The sequence below is a fragment of the Ovis aries genome, chromosome 24, assembly GCF_016772045.2.
Source record: "Ovis aries strain OAR_USU_Benz2616 breed Rambouillet chromosome 24, ARS-UI_Ramb_v3.0, whole genome shotgun sequence".
NCBI classification, from domain to species: Eukaryota; Metazoa; Chordata; class Mammalia; order Artiodactyla; family Bovidae; genus Ovis; species Ovis aries.
Window position 1 is genome coordinate 1,128,676 of NC_056077.1, and position 19,148 is coordinate 1,147,823.

At 61.4% G+C, this 19,148-nt stretch overlaps 1 protein-coding gene across 1 annotated transcript; it reads right to left on the minus strand.

The window, feature by feature from the left end:
• Window positions 1–1,341: 1,341 nt before the first annotated feature.
• FBXL16 (F-box and leucine rich repeat protein 16) lies at window positions 1,342–12,782 on the minus strand. Its single transcript, XM_027961339.2, has 6 exons — window positions 12,548–12,782; window positions 5,481–6,136; window positions 4,058–4,566; window positions 3,596–3,680; window positions 3,242–3,305; window positions 1,342–3,042 (listed from the first exon to the last, which is right to left on the minus strand). The coding sequence occupies exons 2-6, from the start codon at window positions 6,120–6,122 to the stop codon at window positions 2,894–2,896; spliced, it is 1,449 nt and encodes a 482-aa protein (XP_027817140.1). The 5' UTR covers window positions 6,123–6,136; window positions 12,548–12,782; the 3' UTR covers window positions 1,342–2,893.
• Window positions 12,783–19,148: the final 6,366 nt, after the last annotated feature.

Sequence of the window (19,148 nt, forward strand, 5' to 3'; positions counted from 1 at the left end):
CGCGCTGGAAGCGGGCGCCCACACTACAAACGTTCCGGAACGGGAGAGCGCCTTGGGGGCGGAGGGCGAGCAGAGAAGGGGGAGAGGCTTCGCCGGTTCCGCCTCTGGTATTCTTCCTCTTCCTTTTTTAACTCGTGTTATTTGAACGCTAGTGCTCATCTCTGCCCCCACAGTCCATCAGCAAGCCCAGGCATCCCCAGGCTGGCCCCACACCCCTCCTCCGTCTCCGCCTCCTTTTTCGCGCTCTTCGGGACTCGGGAGCAGCCTCCTAGCGGCTCTCCTGGGGTCCCCCCTCCCGCGTCATCTGAGCTCCGCACAGCCAGGGACTCCGGCCTGCGGGCCTCCACACGTCCTCACCGCGCTGGGAGGCAAATCCCGAGCTCCTGGCCCGTCCTCTCCGCGCAGCTCCCGCCGCAGGAGCCCTTGCCTGCCTCACGGTCATCGTGGGTGCACGCTCGTTGTCCTCCCTAGAACGCGTCTCCTCATCCCTCAGAGTTCAGCTTAAATGGCACCTTTTTAGAGGCCTTCCCCGGCCACCGCATCTCAGTGGCCTCCACGGCGCTCGTCACAACCTGGTATACTGATTACATCTGTTTTACACGAATGTGAACTCGCGTCCGTCTGTCTCCAAGAGCTCTGGTGCCTGACTGGACCTGTTCACACCAACGTTCAGTCAGTGACCCTCTCTGAGCCGCCCTTCTTCGCTGGGTATGCGCCCTGGCCTGTGCTTGCTGCTCTGTGTGATCTGGGACACCCCTGCTGCTGCTGCTGCTGCTGCTAAGTCACTTCAGTCGTGTCCGACTCTGTGCAACCCCGTAGACAGCAGCCCACCAGGCTCACCCGTCCCTGGGATTCTCCAGGTGAGAACACTGGAGTGGGTTGCCAGTTCCTTCTCCAATGCGTGAAACTGAAAAGTGAAAGTAAAGTCGCTCAGTCCTGTCCGACTCTTCAGGACCCCATGGACTGCAGCCTACCAGGCTCCTCCACCCATGGGATTTTCCAGGCAAGAGTACTGGAGTGGGTTGCCATTGCCTTCTCCCTAGGATACCCCTAGCAGCCCTCATTCTTGCCCTTGGAAGAATGGGCTATATCCTAGATATTTTGGAAGGAGTGTTATATGTAATGATTTTAGTGTCTCTCCCTGCTGACACAGAGGTTAGGGGCCTTCTGTGGTGGTCACTGTTGGGTTTCCAGTCTGGCACAGTGTTACCAGTCTCTGCATGTTTATTGAAAGAACCAATACACCTGATGAGGGGTGCACAAAAATTCAGACTTGGGCCACTCAGGACAGAGAACACCTTCCCCCCACCACGGTGTGATGACCTAAAAGCAATTCAGACATGTGTTTTTACAACTTTTTTAATATATATTTTTATAAACAGGTCACGTGATAAAATAGCACAAGAAACACTTACCAAATATAAGGTTATATCTTCCGCATATACAGGAGAATGAGGTCGTTATGTACAATAAGAAAATGATTTTAGGGGTTGGTTGGTTTTGTTTTCCTCTGTCCCCCTAATTTTTCCTCCTACAGTCGTTGGAAATATCACAGCTTCAGTTGCATTAATACTTTGGACAAATGGACAGCTGCCCCTCCCCACTTGGAGCTGTGGGGAGGAGGGGCTGAAGAAACTGGCTCCTGACCATCTCAGCCCTGGAGCCTCTGGCCAGCACTCCAGGGGCAGGGAAATCTTTGGGCTGTTGAACTCTCTTCAACAGCATCTCTCGCTCGCTCTTTCTCTTTCTCTCTCTCTCTCTCTGTCACTCTCTGGCTCTCTGGAAACTGGCTACTCTCTTCCAACCAGATTGGGGGGTGGGGAGTGTCCCAAGATAGGGTGTGGGTGCTCAAGGTTGGGATGGAAAGGGGTCCCAGCCCCCTCCTCAGCAATCGCCAAGATGGGCCAGCACCCCAGGACTTCCCGATGTGCTGGGACTAGACAGAACACGGTGCGCCCACGTGGGCAGGTAGAAGTCTGGGAAGCTGGGGAGAGGGAGGCTGTGGCTAGAAAGGAGCCCTCCCTTTGGGTGTTGAGGGGGAGCTGGTCACTGGAAGATTGGTCACTGGCTAGGGCCCCCTTTCCCAGCTTCCACCTGGTGGAGACCTGCCCAGGATGAAGTGTTGCACTGAGGGGCCTGGGCCCAGCTGGCTACAGGGGTTGCAGGGCAGGGTCCACTCAGGACTGCTCCCAAGGCCTGCAGGCCCCAATGGTCGCTCCAGCTGCAGGCCTCTCAAGGTAGCTATGCCACCCTGGGTTGAGGTGGACTGGAGCCAGCTGGGCTAATGTTGATTATGCCAAGGTCACTGTCAGCCTGGTGGCCCCTCTCCTAATCCAGTTCTGCCCTAGCCTGGCCAGGGTCCAAGGACCTTAGGTCTGTGGGTGGGGTGGGGCGAGCCGGGCCTCTCTCACACAGCGGCAAGGAAGAGGGGAGGTCGCTGGGGGTCAGGCTGGCATGAGTGGGGGAAGGGCGGGTGAGACTTGGGCTCCTGGCGGGCCATGGCTTTGGCGGCGGCCTGTTTCCCCTCGCACCCCTCAGAGGGCTCCAGGCGCGGTGCAGTGGAAGATGCGGGACCCAGCTCCCCTCAATCCCCCTGGGCCCTGCCCGGGGTGGGGAGACAGAGCGGGGTGTGGCGGAGAAGGCGGTAGGGGCCGTCTGGCGAGCTCAAAGCGCCCCCAGGACCGAGCCCCAGCGCTCCGCCTCCGGCGGGCGGGCGAACGATGGAGGCGACTGTGGCGTGGCGAAGGGCGGGCGTGCAGTTGCGGGCGCGAGGGGCATGCACAAATTCCCCGAGCGTGCGTGCGTGCGTGCGCGGGGCTGGCCCGCCCGCCGCCCTCCTTGCTCGGGGCGGGGCGGGGAGGAGAGCGAGGGGCCGAGGGCGGGGAGGCCCCGACTACTCGACGACGAGGCAGCGGGGCAGGTGCTGCGAGAAGTACTTGAAGAGCTCGGGGGTGGCTCCGGGGCAGTTGGTCAGCTCCAGCTCCTCCAGGTCCTGCAGCTGCACCAGGCCCGACAGCCCGGTGGCGGTCAGCAGCGGGCAGCCTGCGGAGGGGCGGGGCTTAGTGGGCGTGGCCCGGGCGGGGCTCGGACCAGGCGAGACTCCGCCCTCTGGCCGGTGGGACCTGGGCCACCGTGAGTCAACACCAGGCGTGGGTCTGCGCGAGGGTCCCGGCAGTGCTGGCGGAGTCGGCCTAGGTGGGGATGAGTGGCCACTGCCCAGGAGGGCGGCACAGGGTCTCACCTGCCAGAGACAAGAGACGCAGACTCCTCATGGCCAGGAGGTGCTTCAGCCCGAAGTCCTGCACCTGGGCGGGAAGGCGGGGCGAGTTAGCTATTTCCGTTTGCGCCACGAGGGAGCTCCACTGCTGGCGTCAGGCCGTAGGGGGCAGGTGGTAGCTTCTCAGGTCCCCAAGGAGTCGCTGAGGGCCCTAGGGACTTCGTGCGCGCCGCTTGGGTGTGAAGGGATCCCAGACTTCCTTACAGGATCTGAGTGGACTTCCTTATAGGTCAGCGGCATATCTGGGTGGGGGCTTTCCCCGCGCCCCCCACCTCCCCCGCCTACTCCCCAGTCTCTGGAGGCGTGGAGGGCTGATACCTGGCAGCACCATCGCAGGTAGAGGCTGCGGAGGGACGACATGGTGGACAAATAGCTGAGGCCAGTGTCCGTGATGCGCACACACCTGTGGTCGCAACAGAAGGGGTTGCCCACATTCAAAACACCTGTCCCCACCCCTCAGCTCTGGCCCCTTCCTCCTTTTTTGCCCTAGACGCCCGGAGCTGAGCTACCTTCCTGCCCCACCGTGCCGCGCCCCACCCAGGCTCCGCCCTCAACTGGCCGCTCGGTCGTATTCCCTAGGGAGGTGGGGTGGGGTGGCGGGCACCGCTCAGCCCCGCCCCCGTGTTATAGTCCACACTAGGCTAGCTTCTTATGAGGGCCCCGCCCCCCTTGCTGCAGCCCCCCTCTAACTACAGGTTTGTCCACCAGGCTCCCTTCTTAGAGGTCCAGCAGCCTCGCCTGGCCCTGCCCTCCGTGGCCTAGGGGTGGGGCCGTGCACACCTGTCCAGCACGAGCTCCTCCAGGCGATGCAGGTCGCAGGCCACATACTCGAGCGCCATGTCAGTGATGCGTGGGCACCAGGAGAGGTCGAGGCTGCGGAGCTTCCGCAGGTTCTCTGCCACGAGCTCCACGCCGTCGTCCGTGACCTTGGAGCAGCCAGAGAGGCTGAGCGCGGTGAGGTTGGGCAGGCTATGCACCACGTTGACCACGCCGTGGTTGGTGATCTCCCAGCAGGAGAGCAGGCGCAGCGTGTGCGTGCTGTGGCCCTGGCGCGCTGTGAAGTAGGCCAGGGCTGTGTCCGTCACGTGGTAGGCCTGCAAGCTCAGCTCAGCCAGGTTGGGCAGCAGCTGCGAGATGGCCGCGATGGCGTCGTCGGCCACGTTGATGCAGTCGCTCACGCTCAGCGAGGTGATCCGCGCACTCAGGCTGGACCACAGCCCAGCCTCGGTGAAGTCGTTGCAACCTGACAGCTCCAGGCGCACCACACCCTGCATCTGCTCCAGCATCACCTGTGGACAGGTGTGGGATCAGGAGGGGGTCAGGAGGCTTCCATAGCGCTCAAGCCTACCGTGGTTTCCCAAGCATGAGACTCCCCCATGGGCATGGTGGGCTGATAGCAGACAGGGTGGAAGCAACCCGCCGAGGGGCAGGAAGCTGTGTTCTTGAGGGTGCAGACAGTGTTAAACATCCATCAAGCTGGACTCTGCCAAGTGCCTTTTACAGTGTGTTCATTACATGTAAACAACATTCTAAGAGAGGAGGCAGGGCACAGGGGATCTGGGAGTCTGGGGCCAGGCCCGAGCAGGTGCTCAGAGCCCTTGGTGTTAATGATGCGATGATTAGAGCCCCCTTCCTGGGGAAGGGCCACCTCCACAGCTGCTCCTCTGACCTTTGCCCCTGCTTCTCCCACCTCCTCCAGCATCCTCCCTCCCCAAGGCAACCTGCTCGGCCTGCAGGGTCTCACGTTTGTCTGCTTTGGTGTTGCGTGCATGAGTGCTAAGTCAGTTGAGTTGTGTCTAACTCTGCAACCTCTGTCCATGGAATTCTCCAGGCAAGAATACTAGAGTGGGTTGCCGTACCCTCCTCCTCCAGGGGATCTTCCCAACCCAGGGACTGAAGCTGTCTCCTCCATTGGCAGGTGGGTTCTTTAGCACTAGCGCCACCTGGGAAGCCTCTGCTTTGCTGTTACTGTCTTGAAATCCTTAGTTATCTTTGAGCAAAGGACCCGAATTTTCATTTTGAACTAGATCCCCCAAACTAAGTAGCCAGCCCTGTTCCCCCCACCCCAGAGCCACACTCCTCAGGGCACCAGCCCCACCCTCAGCCACTTTGCTGCTTGCCCCCCACAACACACATGTGCTGAGTGGCTGCTGCCTGGCCTAGCCCCCCACCCTTGCTCCCCTGGGCCCGTGGCAGTGCGCACCTCCAGGCCGGCATCAGTGATGGTGGAACGCTTGAGGCTCATGGCCTTGACACCCTTCTTGGAGAGCGCGTAGTTGTCAATGAACTCACAGATGTCCAAGTCAGAGACGCCGACCAGGCAGAAACCCTCAAAGCCACGTGCTGCAAAGCCCTGCAGGTTCACGAACTCCTTCTCACCTCCAGGCAGCACTGTGTAGAGCTCCTTGGCGTGCAGCACAGGCGTGAGGCCCGCCCAGAACTTGGGCTGGTAGAGCACACGCCTCCAGGCCTTGCACACCTGAGCCAGCACACACTTCTCGCAGGCCGAGAAGTACCAGAAGAGGCCATTGAGGATCTTCTCATCTGTGGCCAGGGGCGGTCGCTCTGCTGGGGGCCCAGGCACTGGGGCTAAGGCTGGTCCACCAAGGGGGAGCCCTGCCTGGGGGCACAGGCCCCCGGCCAGAGCAGCCCGGGGCGGTGGGGCAGCCAGGCTGGGTGGTGGGAGGGTGGGCGGGGGTGGCTGGCAAGGGCGGTTCTTGGCAGCTGGTGTGCCCTTGGTGATGCTGGCTGCGCCCAGGCCATTGGGCTGGCCCGGCAGCTTCACCAGGCCATTGCGAGGCAAGCATGGAGGCTTGGGGTCGCCGTCGACGCCCGGGCTCGACATCTTCCCCGCTCGGGCTGCAGACAGGGTCCAGGAGATGGCAGTGAGTCCTGCGCGGGAGGACTAGGCTCCGCCCCGTCCCCCAGCGGCCCCTCCCAGGCCATTCCCAGAACCACCCAACAGAAAGGGTCTGAGTGTAAGTCCTGACTCCCTGACTGAGCAGGTGCAGGAAGGCAGGGCTGGTCATGACTACAACACTCCTGAGCACCTACTGTATGCACTGAGTTCAACCTCCACCCACCACAGAGCTTTTTGACCCCCAGGTTCTATGGACAGAGGTGGAGGGACACTTGCTGGTGACCGTCCCCTTCACCTCTGCTGCCCGCCATCGGCACCTGCCAGGCCTCTCTCTGCCAGGCAGGGCTGGGGAACTGAGGGTTTGGGGCATTCTCTGGCCACTCCTCTATGCCACGCCAGTGTAGCTCTCTGGAGTGGTTTAAGTGCTCCATCTGAGGCGCATGCACTGAGAATCTCTGTGGCTGCAGGAGGTTCTGTGGCTCAGAACATACCCAGAGAAAGGGCAAGTGTCCTCCCAGGGTGCTCACGGTGATGCCAGCACAATGAGCCCTCCACACATATTGTTTCCTTAATCTCCCACTCAACCCATGGAGGACGATGCTTTGATGATTGTACCCATTGTACAGATGAGGAAACCATAGGTTGAGGCAGCATGAATTTCTTGCCTGAGGTCACAGTAAGTGGTGGAGCCAAGACACAGACACAGAACTGACTGCAGAAGGTTATGTGTAGGGATCGTCCCACAGGGTGGGGCTGAGACCATCCCCCGTTCCCCTGCTCAGGCCTCCAAGGCTGTGAATGGGTGGCAGAGGGCACTGGACACAGATGACCCCAGAGAGAAGAGGCAGTGGGTCCCTCACAGGGCTACCATCTACCTCTCATTCCAGATCTCCTGCCTGTCCCCACCTCTGACACTCAGCGAGGAGGTGGGTACCCAGTGGCTCACCCCAAATCCCTGTGTGGCCTTGGGGAGCCATTTCCCTGCTCCAAGCCTCCCTTTCCTCACTTCAAAGCCTGGGAGTGATGATATGCCCCACGGAACAGCACAAGATGAGGACCAAGTGCAGGGCATGGCTCACAGTGAGCTTGCTGGCCCGAGGGGAAGGGGAGCCAGTGGTCCTGCCCTGCCCTCCCCTTCCCAGCATCACACCTCCACTGGTTCCCAAGCCCTGGACAGGACAACACTTGTCGGCATTCCACATCTGGGGAGGGTGCTTCCTGGGCTGGGCCCAAGGGTCTAACTGGGACATGTGGGCGTCATGGCTGCCAGCCCAGCTTTGAGTCCAAAGGTCTTCATGCCCTGATGGTCATGAACCTTCAGGCTGCCAGTCCACGCCCCAAGAGGAGACCCCCACACCTTGGCTGCCCCTTCACTGCAGGTCATGACCAGGTAGTTGCATTCCTCACCTGGGCTGATACACAACATCCCTAACAGCACTTGCAGAGTGCCCACTGGGATAATAGTGTATGTCAGCCGCACAACTGCCCGGTTGGGGGGCACAGGGGGAAGCACTGCTGTGAGCACGGCTTTCAGATCAGGAACCTGAGGCTCCCAGGAGTTACAGTTGCCCACAGTGGCAGGGGTGGCCCAGCGTGAGGGCTGCCCCAGAGCCCTTAATGCCAGTACATAGGAGGGGCCATCCTGGGACAACAGCGCCGCATGGAGGGACAGTATGAAGCCTACAAATGCCCCCCCCCCCGCTATCCTGGGAGAGTATCCAAGGGGGAGAGTATCCTGGCAATTCCCTCGTGCGGGCTGTGCTGGTTAGAGGGGCAGCCCCTGTCTGAATATCTTCTGCGTCCCCAGAGCAGAGCGCGCCCGGCGGCAGCACCATGGACAGCGCCCCCGCAGCCGCCTAGTGCAGGCTCCCGGGGCCGGGCCCGGACGTGCCACCACGGACAGCGGCAGCGCGCGGCGGGGAGGGTATCGCCCGGCAAACTCACATCGGCTGGGAGGGGCCCGGGAGGCTTGCGGGGGGAGGGAGGAGAAGACGCCCGCCCGGCTAAGATCCGGAGGAGGAGGCGGCGGAGGCGGCACCAAGGGAGAAATAACTCAAGAGCAGTGCCGATTTAGGTTGAAAATTCTCCCAGCCATGGGTGCGCACGTGGAGCCTGAGTCGAGGGGATCACGTGTATGCCCCGGGCATCCGCGGGGCTCCCTTCCGTCCCCCACAGCAGCTCACATTTGCATACACCCACAGTCCCATCCCCACCCCCCAGACCTCTGGGTGGAGCCCATCCACGGAAAAGAGCTTACACCAGCTTGCAGGGAGTGTCCGAGACCTGGCTGCCCCTCTTTCCACAGCCCCTGCAGGCCTGTCGGTTAGCCTCCCCGCCCCCTACGTTCTGGGTTTGAGCCTTCCCACAGAGGCAGGCCTGCTGCTCCCCGACCTTGTCCATGGTCTTGCGCTCCAGCTGCTCCTCACCCTCCAGCCTCGTTGACTTAGTCTGAGCCCTAGATCTTCAGCTCGAAACTGGAAACAGCCACACCTTAGCGCAGGGGTCAGGGCTTTGGGGCAATGCTCAAATCAGAAATGGGTCTTCCTGCCGGTGAGGCAAGAGGCCCCTGGGGGGCTGGGACAAGGGCCCCTCAGCCTGGCTCTGACCCCCTGACCCAGCAGACAGGTTGCAGAGTCTCCGCCTTCTTGTCACCTGACTCCGATGCACCTAGTGTGTCCAGGAGGACCCGCCTGGTCTTCCTGTCAGGACAGGCAGGGGCAGCCAGTCCCCTGGGGACTACTCCCCTTTAGGGAGAAGCACCAGCAGCTGACGCGCAGGGAAAGAAGCTTTTAAAATAAGACGGTCAGGCCTGCACTATTCTCAGCCTCAGTCCCTGGTGTGCTGTGTCTCCATGAGGAGTGGGATTCTGGGGGAAGGCTTCTCCTATGATGGCTGCAGGGGCTCCAGGCTCCTGGTTCACCACAGGAGGAGGGAGGTGGTCACTAGTTTAGCTTCTTGTCTTCACCAGCCTGAGCCAGAGGTGAATCAAGGAGAGCAAACCAGGCCTCTGCTTCCCCAGCAGACTCACGGGAACCGTGAGGGCCAGAGGGCACCTGGGGAGCACTGAGAGTCCTGCAAGGACTCCAGACCTTGGTGGCTTCCAGGTCTGGAGCTGGCCACACTGAGGCTTCCTGAGGAGCTGCCTCTTCTACAGATGAAGTCACTGGGCCCTGAGACCCAGCATGTCCACTGTAGAGCCTCACTTCCGGCCCCTTTCCAGACCTGACCCTACAGTTCAGCGAGACCTGCTGTCCTGTACTCCCCTCCCTCTCTGCCCGGGCACATGCTGGTTCCCTGCTTGCTCAGGAGGCCTCCGGGATCCTTAATCCCGCAAGCTCTTCCTGTTCTATCCTTTGGTGTGAGCACCGCTCTCCCTCTCCCCATGGGACCCCTGGCCTGAAAGCATCTCCAGATGTCTGCCATGACATGGAGTATCATCACTGTCTACCTGCCTGTCTCTCCTGAGGACAGACAGCATGATGGCTGGGCGGCTGAATGAATGAAGAATGCCCGTCCAATGATCAGGGTCATGTAGAAAGGGGTGCAGCTTCCCCTGAGGTGGGACAGAGGGCAGTCCACGGAAGGGCTCAACTGTGGCTCAGCTCCTCAGTCCAAGTTGTGACAGAGGCCGGTGTCCATGGGGGAGGGAGAGAGTGATGCCAGGGTCTCTGAGAAGGCTCCTAAGACCCTGGGGCTTGGGGCCGGCTGTGCCTTTATTCAGACCTTCGGGAAGGGGACGGCTTCCTTTTTGGCGAAGTCCCCCACTTGAGGGCTGCAGGGTCGAGGGTGCTGGCTGCCTGTTTCCCATGGTCTGGCCGGACCAGGGGGAAGGTGACAGGAAGCACTAGAGAGGAGGGGAGCTTCCGGAGCCGCGTCCTCCCACTGACTGCTGATCTCAGCCCATCACACACAAGCCGGGACAGCAAGGTTCAGAGTGCACTTTCAGAAGTTGCACAAAGCTAGGATTTACCCCAAGTCCTCCAGCTGTCCTCCCAAGACTCAGGCCAGGCATGGCTGTCCAGAGTGCAACCCTGTGCCCCCCCCCCCCCGCCCCCTGCAGCTGCTCCCTCCTTTCTCTGCTCTGTTCTGCTTCAGTCCCTGTGCTCTCCCAGCCTGGAGCCCTGGGCTGGGGGTCTCTTCCAGTGTGCCCCCTGTCACGCCCCTGCTCTCCTTCCAGAGGCTGCAAGCTGCGTGTCAACCACTGAGACACTCATCTTTGGGACTGCTCATACCCACCCGTCATGGTCCTCAGCTCAGAGGTCTCTTCACCCATCCCTGATACCCCATCTAATACAGCAGAACCTGCACTGACCAGCTCCCCCTGCCGGCTGAGGACCATCGAGCTGGACAGGCCATGGGTAGCCGCAAAAGCTCACATCAGGTCAACCTGCAGCGGTGGCCCAGGGGCTGGGGTGACGACCTGGGTAGCTTGGGGTTGGGGACATGGCGCGGGCTGACACATTTCGTGACAAGCTGTGTGACTCAGGCACACGCACATCCCTACCACGTTGCACACGTCCTAGCAGCAGCGCTCCCCTCCCGCCCCCAGCTCAGAGATGCTTGGGGGCGCGGGCTGCCCCACCCAGGCAGCCGGGGCTCTGGAAAGGCAGCACGTGGGCCTCAAGAGAGAGCCGAGTTGGTGCTCCAGCAGAGCACGTCCTATGGCCAAGCTCAGGGCAGCTCAGCCACGCGGGACCGGGCACCTCCGGGAGTACGTGCCAGGCTCCAGGCCTCTCTGCCCTGAAGGGTCCACGCCCTCCAGGGCCTGGGGTATCCAGTGCCTCAAACACTACCCAGGGGAGCCCAAGCCCACCCTCTGCAGTGGGTCTGACTGAGGCTCCCCCGGGCGACTGGGAGGGGAGGTTCCGGGCCACCCACTTTGCTGCCACCTCCACTTGTCCCTCAAGCCAGCCTTCAGACACAGCAGCAGCTCCCACGTGTGACGAGATGGGGGCTGCAGACAGCTCACAGTGCCAACCCAGGAACCCCTTCCCCAGCCTCCAGGCGACAGGTCTCCCTGGTCCCCGCAGTGCGGCCCTTCTTGAGGCTGGGCCCAGCTGACGTGAGTGTCCGGGTGCTCCAACCGCCAGCTACTTGGTCCCTTCTCACTAGTGGGCGACAGGACTTGTGTGAGTGCCCCGAAAGTGGGTGTGAGCTGGAGGATGGCATCGGCCCCGTGAACCCTCACAGCGTCAGAGATGTCCGTAGGCCTGGCCCACACAAGGGGAGGCAGAGGCCCCCCCAGGCCCCCGGTGAGGGGGAGCCAGGCCACAGAGGCAGCAGGCACCTGGCTAAGTGAGTCCTGGGGTCCCCTGGGGCCTTCACGGACTCCCCGCTCTGCCCGTGTTTGGGACTGGGCCTTGAATACCCCTCCTCCCCAGACAGCCTCGGCTAGCCCTAGGGCCACCTCCTATGGAGCCAGTGCGTCGCCCTGGGGGACCCCAAACCTCTCAGGCTCCCAACCAGCCCAGGCCTCCTGCCCCAAGGCTGCCGTCCAGCATCCTTCGAAGGCATCTGTGGGAAGAAAGGGCCCCAGGCTCTGCGTGGCGCCACAGGGGCCTGGACTGTCCCTGGTCCATGGGCCCTGTCCCTGGTCCATGGGCCCTGTCCATAGAGGGAAACCCTCCCGTGCAGAGGCTGGGAGGGGTGGAGGAGTGGCGACCAGGCTGCAGGCTCCTGGAGGCTCCAACAGCCAGACCTTCTCTCCTTCTCGGGTCATGGGTGGGGGACTCCTCGACCCACTCAAACCCCCAGAAGGACAGACCCTCCCCCAGCAAGTCTCAGGGTGCCCAGCTCTGCTTCTGGGGCCCTCCAGCCTTGGCCAGCACCCGGCCCCTCCTCCAGAGCACATGTGGCCTTCGCCCTCCCTTCCCCTCGACCTCCCACTGTGGCGGCTCCATGCAGGGCCAGGCTCAGGTGTCCAGGGGCAGGTCAGCGACTGGGCCTCGCGTTCACAAGCTCCTCTTGGAGTGTAACTGTATCTAACACCTGTCTCCAGGCACAGGGGCTCATGGTGCTGGGGTGAGGAGTCCTGAGTGCTGTGGGGTCTGGGACCTCACCCAGGCAGCCCAGCTGGGGTCCTGTAATTCGGCTTCCACGGGGGAAGAGCACGGTGGCACCGACCCACAGCCTTGGTCCAGTTGCCATGGGGATCGGGCCTCAACCAGGCAGCCACTGGGGTGAAGGGCTGGGGGAAGGTCTGGCAGGGCTGGAGGCCCAGCTGCAGCCGCCAGGGAAGGGGCTGCGGTTACGTAAGCCCTGGGGGGGGGGGGGTGGCGGCGGCGCTGTCCCAAGCCCCCTCCCAGCCTCCTGCTCATTGTGGCCTCCGCTGTGCTGTGGCCTGCCCCCTCCCCGGTGTTGTGGCCTGCCCCCTCCCCGCCTTGTAGCCTGGCCCGGCACACACACCTTACCTCGGCCCGGGCTCCTGGCTCATGCCACGCTGTCCACCGGGCGTCCTCCTGTCATGGGGAGCCCGGCATGGGCACCGGCGAGGCGAGGAGGCGACCGAGGTGCTGGCCTGGCAGGCAGGGCCCGGCCGCGCCCCGCGCCCCGCGTCCGGCCTGGCCGGGCCCCTCCGCTGCCCCCCGAGAGGAGCTCCCCGGTGGGAGAGGATCGGCCGCCCGAGCCTCCCACCGGGGAGGCTATGGCTGTGCCCAGATAAATAAGGCCGCTTTGCAGGGAGCGGGGCGGGCGCCTCCTCCCTCCCCTCGCCCTCCTCCCCGCGCTCCTCCACCGCCCTCCTCCCCGCGCTCCTCCGCGGCCGCCGGCGGAGCCGCGCGCGCCCCCCGCCCGGCCTTACGCGCCGCTCCCTCGCGCGCTCCCGGCGCCGGTAGCCAATCCGGGCTGGCGAGCCCGGGCGGGGGTGCCGAGGATGCCGAGCCCCGCCCCGCCCCGCCGCGCCCTCCCGCGCGCACAGCGCGCTCCCGCCGCGGCGCCCACGGGCACGCGCCGCCCCGGCACGCGCCCCCGCTCCCCCTTGCCACGGGCGCCCGCACAATAACAAACCCGGCGCGCGGCGGGGCGGGGAGCGGAGAGGAGGGCCGGCGAGGGCAGGAGGGAGGCGAAGGAAGGTCCAGGCCCGCCGACGGAGAGCCAGGCTAGAGCGAGCCCTGCCTCGGAGGAGCGGCGGGGACCCCGAATCCAGCGGGGCCCAGAGGATGGAGCCCTTGGGCGCCAGCGGTCCGACCCTCCCCCTCCCGGCCCCTCCTGCGGAGCGGACGGCCGGGCCCCCTTCACCGCGCGGCCATCACATCCTCCGCGCACCTGTGGGTACCAGGGCCCGGAACCTCCTTCAGCGGGGGACACAGTTGCGCACCCGCAGAGCAGAGAAACAAGTGACCAGTAGATCATTTTGGAGAGAGACGAGCGCGATGGAGGTTCAAGAGGGCCACGTGATGGAGACCTCCGAGGGTGGTGGTGGGTGGGTGGGGCTCCTGAGGACAGGACACGAAACTGAGTCCCCCAAGGGAGAGAAGGCAAACGAAGTTGTTCAAGAAGGGGTGTGCAAAGGTCCTGAGGCACTTTACCTCTGGAATAGGCCTGGAGAGAGGGTGGGACGGGGCGGGGCGGGAGGATGCGGAAGGCTCTGTCTGGGCCCTTGGGGATGCCAGGACTCCCAGCAGACTCGGGGTGGAGGACCGAGGCTCATACTGCCCACCTCGGGACCTCCTGGGAGTCAGCAGAGGGACCAGGTGTTCGGGCGGAGCAAAGCGGGGTCTTTGCTCCAGGGAAAGAGCCTCAGGGCGGAGAGGCAGCCCCCTGAGAACTTTAATAGAAAATGAAACCGGCTCTTGTCAGCAACATTTTGACGGGAAGCAGACCCAGGGGGGCTGGTGTGAGGCGGGGCAGCGGGAGAAGGCAGGCTGGCCCTCCGCACTGGCCTGGGCGGTGCCGCTCAGGCAGCTGTGTGGGCGCTGGCTGGGTGAGGACAGCTCTGGGTGTGGTGGGGACTGGCGCCCCGCCCTGCTGACCCTGACCAAAGGAGGGGGCCTGGTGGGGTGGGTGGGGGTGCGTGAGGCCTGGGGTGACTGGGGAGTGCTGTCTGACCCAGCCCGTCACCTCCATGTGGGCTCAGCCCCGGTGGCAGGGGGCAATGGGGCAGCCCGGACCCTGACCCCGGTGTGCACAATGCCCTGACTGGGAGGCAGGGCTTCACTTTGCACTTTGAGGGGCTCTCGCCCCTCAGCAAGTGCCAGGGCCTAGGCAGAGAGCAGGCTGTGCCAACACCTGGGGCTCCCCTCCCCTGGGGCTCCCCTCACTTGGAGCACCCTTCCCCTGGAGCTCCCCTCACTTGGAGCTTCCCCCACTTGGAGCACCCCTCCCCTAAGCTCCCCTTCCCTGGGGTTCCCCTCACCTGGGGCACCCCTTGCCTGGAGCTTCCCTCACCCAGAGTGCCTCTCACCTGGAGCTCCCCTCACCTGGGACACCCCTCACCTGATCACCACATCACCTAAAACACCCCTGCACTCACTTGGGGGCACCCCTCACCTGGAAATCCCCTCATCTTGATGCCTGGGCACAGAGGAGTCTCCCTAGCCCAGGCAGCGGGGGGTCTCCAGCTCTGCAGCATGAGGGGGTGAGGACGAAAGGCCGTTGGCACACTGTGCCCTGAGAGGGAGCCACAGTCACATCGGGGAACGGAGCTGCTTACCTCACGGCTCTGCAGGCCCGACCTCCTCACGGGGTTCCTTCCTTGTGGGGTGAGGTGTGTGCTCCGGGATCACAAACCTGGGCTCAGGTCCGCCCTCCCGGGGTGGGGCCTCAGACAAGCAGGTCCCCTCTTGGAAAGTAAGAGGGGCCTCACCCAAGGGGTCGCCTTGGAGATCCTGGCGTAGCACAGGTGGGGCCAGCCCCATGCTCCCCAGAGGTCAGGCTGCCCTGGACCCGCAGGGAGGATGGACACTGCCCCCACTGTCCCTGCTCCCCACCCAGAGGCAGGGGCCCTGAGAGGGCCTGCAGGGGGGACCACGTGGCGGGGGGGGGACCACGTGGCATGGGGAGGCCACAGGTGTGTTTGACGGTCCTCAGCACTCTGAAGCCTGATGGGAGCCCAGGGAAGTGAGAACCTCACAGCGTGGGGTGGCCCTGGCAGCTGTGGGAGGTGGCGGGTGGTGGGTGGCAGGCCTCTGCTGCCTCTAGCTTTTGCTCCCTGCCTTCCCTCCTCCTGGGACCCAGGCCCGACTCACCAAGGCAGGGGAGGGGGTGTGGGGGGTGGAGTGGCCAGGACTGAGTATGACTCAGGGCCCAGCTGTCACCAAGCAACCCAGTTGCCTAGCAATGGCGGTTTCCCAGTAACGTTGTCTCCTAGCAATGGGATATTTTCCCGGGCCCTGGCTGGAGCCTGGTGGTTATTTTTAGCTCAGCTGCAAATCAATCTGCAGCTGCATTTTTGGCTCCTGAAGAAGATGCAAGGTGTATGTGGGGCGGCAGGAGGGAGGCAGTGGTCTTCTTGTCAAGGGAGGAAACTTGCCATGTGTCCTAAGGTACAGGCTCATATGTGGGCCAGGGCAGAGTCCAGCTGGGAACGAGGTGGGGGCTGTGCAGGTGAAGGGGAACCAGAGGTTGTTCAGGCTGCCCGTGAGAGCTGACAGATTTGACTGTCTCCCTGATCGGGTCTCTGGGAGGGCCGGTCCCTCCAGCACCCTGGGGCTCCCTAGGTCAGGCTGGCCAGGAGCCTTCCAGGCCAGTGTGGATTGTGGGCACCCCTGGAGTGTGCCACTGGGTGGCAGCTTCCTGGCACCACGTGGCTCTCGGTTGTGGGAACCATCTTGGTGTCTCCAGCCCCCAGCCCCTCCAAGGGTGATGGCGCCCTGCCCCAGGTCAGCTACAGCACACCTTCAGGAAGTCCTGGCTGCGGGGGTCTGGGTGCCCACAGGCTCAGCTGGGGCCACAGGCTCAGCTGGCCTCTGCTCCGTCCACGTCTCTCCCTCTCCTCGATTTTGCTGAAACAGGAGCCCAAAGGAGAGGTCTTGGCAGCTGGGGAAACTTGACCCCTCTGGGCTTTCCCACCATTTCCTCAGGAGCAGCTCTGCTAGCCAATCCCTTGAAGCCAGTTCCTGCCTCCCACTGGCCAGCTTCCTGTTCCTGGTTTGCCCGGGGTGCCAACCAGACCTGGGGTGTTGTTTCCATTTGTCCATCCCCACTGACTCCGCCTGGGCTTTGTGCGGCTCCCACAGGCCCCGGACGGCCCAGCCCCACCCTGATCTTGCGTGCCCCTCACCTGTGCCCTGCACCCTGCAGGGCTGCCCCCTTGCCGGAGGGCATGGCCCACCTGAGACTGCTCCTGGTTCCACCATCTGCTCGTCCCCAGCCAGGACCTGGGCTCTGGGTGGGAAGTGGAGAGAAGCCCATTTTGGAGGGTCAGGGCACTGCAGAGTCTTGAGCTGGGGGGAAACACAAGAGCCTCCAAACAGAACACAGTGTTGGGGAGTTACCTGAGATTTGGGGTGTCATTCGTCCGTCCACACACCCACTCTCTGGGTATTTACCAAGCACGTCTTCTGCGTCCACAGCCTTTTGGGCTTTTTGATGTGGGCATCAGATCTCTGATGGCTAACCACACTGGGCGCTTCGGAGAAGCACCCCTCACAGGCTGCAGGGCCAGGAGCTGTGAGCAGAGGCAGCCTGCAGGGTCTTCTTCCGCAGGTGACAGTCAGCGCCACCACCCAGCCCTTGAAGAAGCAGCTGGGCAGGAGGAAGGGGAAGCTTGCTATCAGGGGGCCACCTCAGGGCCAGGCTTGTGCCCTTGACAGACCAGATCACTCTTTAGGAGCCCCTCCCAGAAACCCAGGGACACTGTCCCATTCTCAGGGTGGGAGGGGGCGGAGAGGGAGTGTGGGGAGCCAAGGCCCCCAGCCAGCGGAACGAGGGTCTGAAGCAACTCCCCACACTGACACCGGAGGGCGCCTGAAGCCCTCTGTCAGCTTCGCCAGCCTGGGGCAAGGGCGGTCCAGGGCGCTGGGAACTGGACCTAGGTCTCAGCAAATGTGACTGACCGGGATTCCCGTTCCCTTCCTCCCACTGGAGACTCCTTTGCTCAGTGCCATGCCCTGTGCTCAGCTCAGTTCAGTCGCTCAGTTGTGTCTGACTCTCTGCGACCCCATGGACTGCAGCACACCAGGCTTCCCTGTCCATCACCAACTCCTGGAGTTTACTCAAACTTATGTCCATCGAGTTGGTGATGCCATCCAACCATCTCATCCTCTGTTGTCCCCTTCTCCTCCTGCCCTCAATCTTTCCCAACATCAGGGTCTTTTCCAACGAGTCAGCTCTTCACATCAGATGGCCAAAGTATTGGAATTTCAGCTTCAGCATCAGCCCTTCCAGTGAATATTCAGGACTGATCTCCTTTAGGATGGACTAGTTGGATCTGCTTGCAGTCCAAGGGACTCTCAAGAGTCTTCTCCAACACTACAGTTCAAAAGCATCAATTCTTCTGCGCTCAGCTTTCTTTATAGTCCAACTCTTACATCCATGCATGACTACTGGAAAAACCATAGCCTTGACTAGACAGACCTTTGATGGCAAACTAATGTCTCCGCTTTTTAATTCCAAGGAGCAAGCGTCGTTTAATTTCATGGCTGCAGGCACCATCTACAGTGATTTTGGAGCCCAAGAAAATAAAGTCTGTCACTGTTTCCATTATTTCCCCATCTATTTGCCATGAAGTGATGGGACCAGATGCCATGATCTTCGTTTTCTGAATGTTGAGCTTTAAGCCAACTTTTTCACTCTCCTCTTTCACTTTCACCAAGAGACCCTTTATTTCTTCTTCACTTTCTGCCATAAGGGTGGTATCATCTGTGTATCTGAGGTTATTGATATTTCTCCCGGCAATCTTGATTCCACCTTGTGCTTCATCCAGCCTGGTATTTCCCATGATGTACTCTGCATATAAGTTAAATAAGCAGGGTGACAATATACAGCCTTGGCATGCTCCTTTCCCAATTTGGAACCAGTCTGTTCCATGTCCAGTTCTGTTGTTTCTTGACCTGTATACAAGATTTCTCAGGAGGCAGGTAAGATGGTCTGGTGTTCCCATCTCTTTAAGAATTTTCCAGTTTGTTGTGATCCACACAGTCAAAGGCTTTTACATAGTCAATGAATGTTGGCAATTTGATCTCTGGTTCCTCTGCCTTTTCTAAATCCAGTCTGAACATCTGGAAGTTCACAGTTCACGTATTGTTGAAGCCTGGCTTGGAGAATTTTGAGCATTACCTTGCTAGTGTGAGATGAGTGCAATTGTGCAGTAGTTTGAACACTCTGGCATTGCCCTTCTTTAGGACTGGAATGAGAACTGACCTTTTCCAGTCCTGTGGCCACTGCTGAGTTTTCCAAATTTGCTGGCATATTGAGTGCAGCACTTTCACAGCATCATCTTTCAGGATTTGAAATAGCTCAACTGGAATTACATCACCTCCACTAGCTTTGTTCATAGTGATGCTTTCTAAGGCCCATTTGACTTCACACTCCAGGATGTCTGGCTCTAGGTCAGTGATCACACCATCATGGTTATCTGGGTCATGAAAATCTTTTTTGCCCTGTGCGCCCCTTTCTAAATTCGTTGTTGGGTAAAATACATATACAGCTTAGCATCTTCACCATTTCCAAGTGTACTGGGGTGTCGAGTGTGTGTGTCAAACCACTGTCACCACTATCACCCCCAGAACACTCTGTTCCTCCCAGATGAACACCCCGTCCCCATCAAGGACCAATTCCCCATCTCCTTGCCCCAAGCAACCTCCATTCTAATTTTTCACTATGAATTTGACTGTTTTGGCATTTCATGTGAGTAGACTCATCTTTTGCGACTGGCTTACTTCACTGAGAGGCTTCCCAGGTGGTGCTAGTGGTAAAGAACCCATCACCTGCCAGTTCAGGAGACATAAGAGACTTGGGTTCCATCCCTGGGTTGAGAAGCTTCCCTGGAGGAGGGTGTGGCAAACCATTCCAGTATTCTTGCCTGGAGAATCCCATGGACAGAGGAGCCTGGTGGGCTACAGGCTAACACTT